Raw genomic sequence first — 3,639 nt, 5'->3', positions numbered from 1 at the left:
AAAAAAAAAGAAAGAGAAAAGAAAAGAAAAGAAAAAAAAGAGCTCAGAACTCATTACAGAGTACATGTTCAGTGGTAATAACGGCATTCCCACAACAGAATTTTCCTTTACATTGTCTGTTGTGCAGCCCTTGCTTGGCTGAATGGAGGCAGACCTCACTAGGCTGTGGCATTAGAATCAAATACAGTATAGTGATCCTGTGGTCGTGAGGAATCCCCATACTGAGGTTAGGCCCAGCCAAGCTACAGTTGATGCCATCTATGGAGGGGAAGCTAAACATGTTACGAAAACAAGCTAGGTTATTAATTTCCAGCAGTTGCTGGAAACTGTTGGAAAAATTATGTTCAGATCAAATAAGTTCTGTAACAGTGTGAAAGTTTCTGTCCGGACTTTGACTATAAACTTATGGCTGAGCTTCCCACGTAAGAGTAATATTTGTGTGGTGAGTTACCAAGCTTGTAGCTACATTTCTTTTATATGTTAGTGTCTCCAAGGGTCATTGGATGCCAACTACTTGCCATCAGTAGCCTTTAGGATCATATGTGGAGATGAAACTAATATTCAAATTCTGTATAGGATCAGATAATGATTTTCATCTACTATTAATGATGGGGTTAGTAAAAACTGTAGCAAACCCCTCCAGTTTGAAAAATACCTCCTAGAGATACTGGAACAAAAAGATGCCATTGGAGTGAAGGGGTCAAGGCTTAGAAAAAGGGGCAAGGTTGATGGTACAGTGTGCTAGTCATATGGTACTTTTATCCTTAGCTTAAAGTATTATTTACAGTACATTATTTTCATATGTTTATTGAGAGTGATTCACTGAGAAGTCTTTAGAAATATGGTACATTTTTTCCTCTCTTTCCAGGTAACTTAGCAAGAAGCAATGGCCAGCTGTGCTCTCTGTCAAGGAGTGTTCCCCTCCAAGCTGAAATTGGTGCATCACTTCAGTGAATCACACAGTATTGCAAGACAGAGGCCCAGACGATCAAAGATGACAGAGTTTATGAGACGCATTGCAGAAGGTGATGCAATGGAGATGGTCACTGCAGATGAGAAGAGCAATAATATAAGCTGTATTACCAGCACCAAAGAGCCACTTCAGTGTTCTGAATGCAGTGAACAGTTTGCTACCCAGTCGAGCCTAGAAATTCATCAGTGTAATGCAGATGGCTTGAAACATAATAAACAGTGTGTTGCATGTCAATACTGTGGTCAGATGTGTAAAGACCGCAGGGGTGCTGCAGTTCATCAGGCATTTTGTGAAAAGAAGCAACTTGAATTTTCAGAATTATCCCTCAATAATGAGTCGAGTAAAAGTATAGCACTGCTAGATTTAAAAACACTGGGTATTGTATCCCTGTTTGAGTGTCCAGTTGAAAATTGTGGTGCAATATTCAAGAATGAGGATCAGCTTGGGAGGCACCTTAAAGGGCATCATAGTGTAGAAAACACCTGTGTCGTGAAAACTACAGTTTCCCCTGTATCTAAAATACCGACCCCTGAATCCGGACTGCATTCTTCGCCCTCCCCTCCATCACAGCCCTTAGTCACTGTTACAATGAAGCCTCATGTAGGTAAAACAGATGGACTGCAGGACCTTTCTCTTCTTGTAACTCCCAGTACCTGTAAACCTCCAGAAGGATCCTCCACCAGTCATGAAAGAAGCTTATCCTTTACTGCTAAAGACCTCAAGAGGGAGCAATTCAGCATCACAGTGGAGGAATGCCACAGCCTGGAAGCAGAACTGGGTGGAAGCAGAGAAGCAGTGTTGTATATAGGTGAGGATGGAACTGTCAAGAAAAAATTTAGGGTTTTTACTGAACAGGATTATCATGTTACTAGTTGTACTGAAAATGATGGCATGTTTCTGTCTACCGGTATCTCAAAGAACCAGAAAGGTGCAAATATGTCGCTTGAATGTCATTTATGCCATCAGAGTGTTACTAGTCAGCATTTGCTTAAGAACCACATGGAACAGCATAGTACAAACAGCTGTGTTTCAAATACCAAAATAAAAACTGAACCTATGGATGATAAATCATCAGAAAAGGATGATGATTGGGAAATGGTGTCATTTAGTAGTAAGAGGAAGAATAGCTCATTACTTCAGGTGCATGGCAGTAATCTTGAATACAGGTGTACACTTTGTAAAAAAAATTTCTTATCAGAATTAGGATATCAAACACATGTTAAAAACAAAGAATGTAGAAATAAGAAATTTAAGCTGCCCAGGATGTTTTCATGTCACTTTCAGCAGTGTGAGTCATCCTACTTCAAATTAACTGAATTGCAAAGGCATTGGCAGATTGCCCATAAATATACTATGGCAAGCAAAAGTTTAGAATTTGATGAGGAAAATGCATTTACAGACTGGCTGGCTGCAGAAGAAGAAAAATATAAAGTAAGGTTTACATGTGATGTAAAGCGACGAAAACCTCACAGAACAGAACGTCTTCTTGTGTGTCATAGGTTCCACCATTTGCGCACAGCAGCTGCTCGGAAATCTGCCCATCGACAATACTCAGATAAACACAACTGGGTTCACAAAATACAACCATGTCTGTGTTTTGCAAGAATGAAGGTCTATCAAGACTTTAATGAGGATGCATGTGACTACACAGGCAGGATCTCTGTGGTATATTATTATGAACATTCTCACCCATATGTGGAGCAACAAGAGGCAATGCCAGAAATCTTAGACCATGTTCTTCAGCGTAATAAAAGGAAAAGGAACAGCCAATTTCAGGATCTTAAAGGCAGTGATAGGCTTCTTCACCGCCAAAAGCTGGAGAGATTTGCTCGTCTTGCTGGAAAGGAATATCGCCCTAGTTTGAAGGGCTCAAGATTTTCAGATTCTACAGTGAAACCTAAAAAGGAGCAAATTGATCAGATGACCGTACATGAAGATGAAGATGAGCAAATAGCAGCCGTTAATGCAGCAAACAACCTGTTAGGTAGTGATGAATTATTTGCCTCTCAGGTGGAGATGGTGCTGGATGGCCAGTTTGACATGGGTCATGAGGTGCTCAGTGCACCAGTTGTCACTCACCTAGACTCTCTTCCTATATTTGCTGTCTCCAGGGTAGAGCAAGGCAAAAACAAGATGGAAGAAGGTTCACAGAATTTAGAAAGAAATCCTAGTGAAGATGAAAATGAGGAGTCAAACTTGCAGGCTGTACTGCCTGCCAGTTCAGAGGACTGGCAAAAACTGTTCGAGGTGTTGCGTAGTAGAGTGGCCAGTGAAGGCAACAGTGCATTGAAAGCGGAGGCTGAGGTGCTTCTTCCATATGAGAAGGTGATTGAACTGGTGTCCACTGCTGAACAGATCCCCATTTTTAGGCAGTTGTGGGAACTGGCATACCCATCTCAGGAGGCTCAGGAAGGACTTCAACTGGAAATCAAGATAGTTCGGTAAACAAGATAAATGTCTTCAAAGTAACCGATTGTCATAGAGGTATACAGTATTATATTTATAGTACAGGTATGTAAATAGGTTACCGTAGAATATTTTAGCTTGAGTTTCGACTCATCATGGTTTTTATTGTAGCTATTGTTTTTTTAAGTCCATCCATCCATCCATCATCCAATCCTATGTTTCTCCATGAGGAGTGTAGGAGTACGGGATCTAGGCAGGTT

At 40.8% G+C, this 3,639-nt stretch overlaps 1 protein-coding gene across 1 annotated transcript; it reads left to right on the top strand.

The window, feature by feature from the left end:
- Positions 1-886: 886 nt before the first annotated feature.
- On the top strand, positions 887-3,418 carry LOC145400943 (uncharacterized). The gene has a single exon (XM_080273308.1). The coding sequence runs from the start codon at positions 887-889 to the stop codon at positions 3,416-3,418; it is 2,532 nt and encodes an 843-aa protein (XP_080129434.1).
- Positions 3,419-3,639: the final 221 nt, after the last annotated feature.

This window comes from Coenobita brevimanus, chromosome 54 (genome assembly GCF_032717465.1).
Source record: "Coenobita brevimanus isolate Jiangsu-jjx chromosome 54, ASM3271746v2, whole genome shotgun sequence".
Taxonomy (NCBI): Eukaryota; Metazoa; Arthropoda; class Malacostraca; order Decapoda; family Coenobitidae; genus Coenobita; species Coenobita brevimanus.
The sequence above is the reverse complement of the archived record's forward strand: the minus strand, read 5'-3'. Positions and strand labels throughout refer to the sequence as shown.

What these genes read in the sequence shown, in the direction of transcription:
- LOC145400943 (XM_080273308.1), top strand. Translation starts at nt 887, where the DNA reads ATGGCCAGCTGTGCTCTCTGTCAAGGAGTGTTCCCCTCCAAGCTGAAA.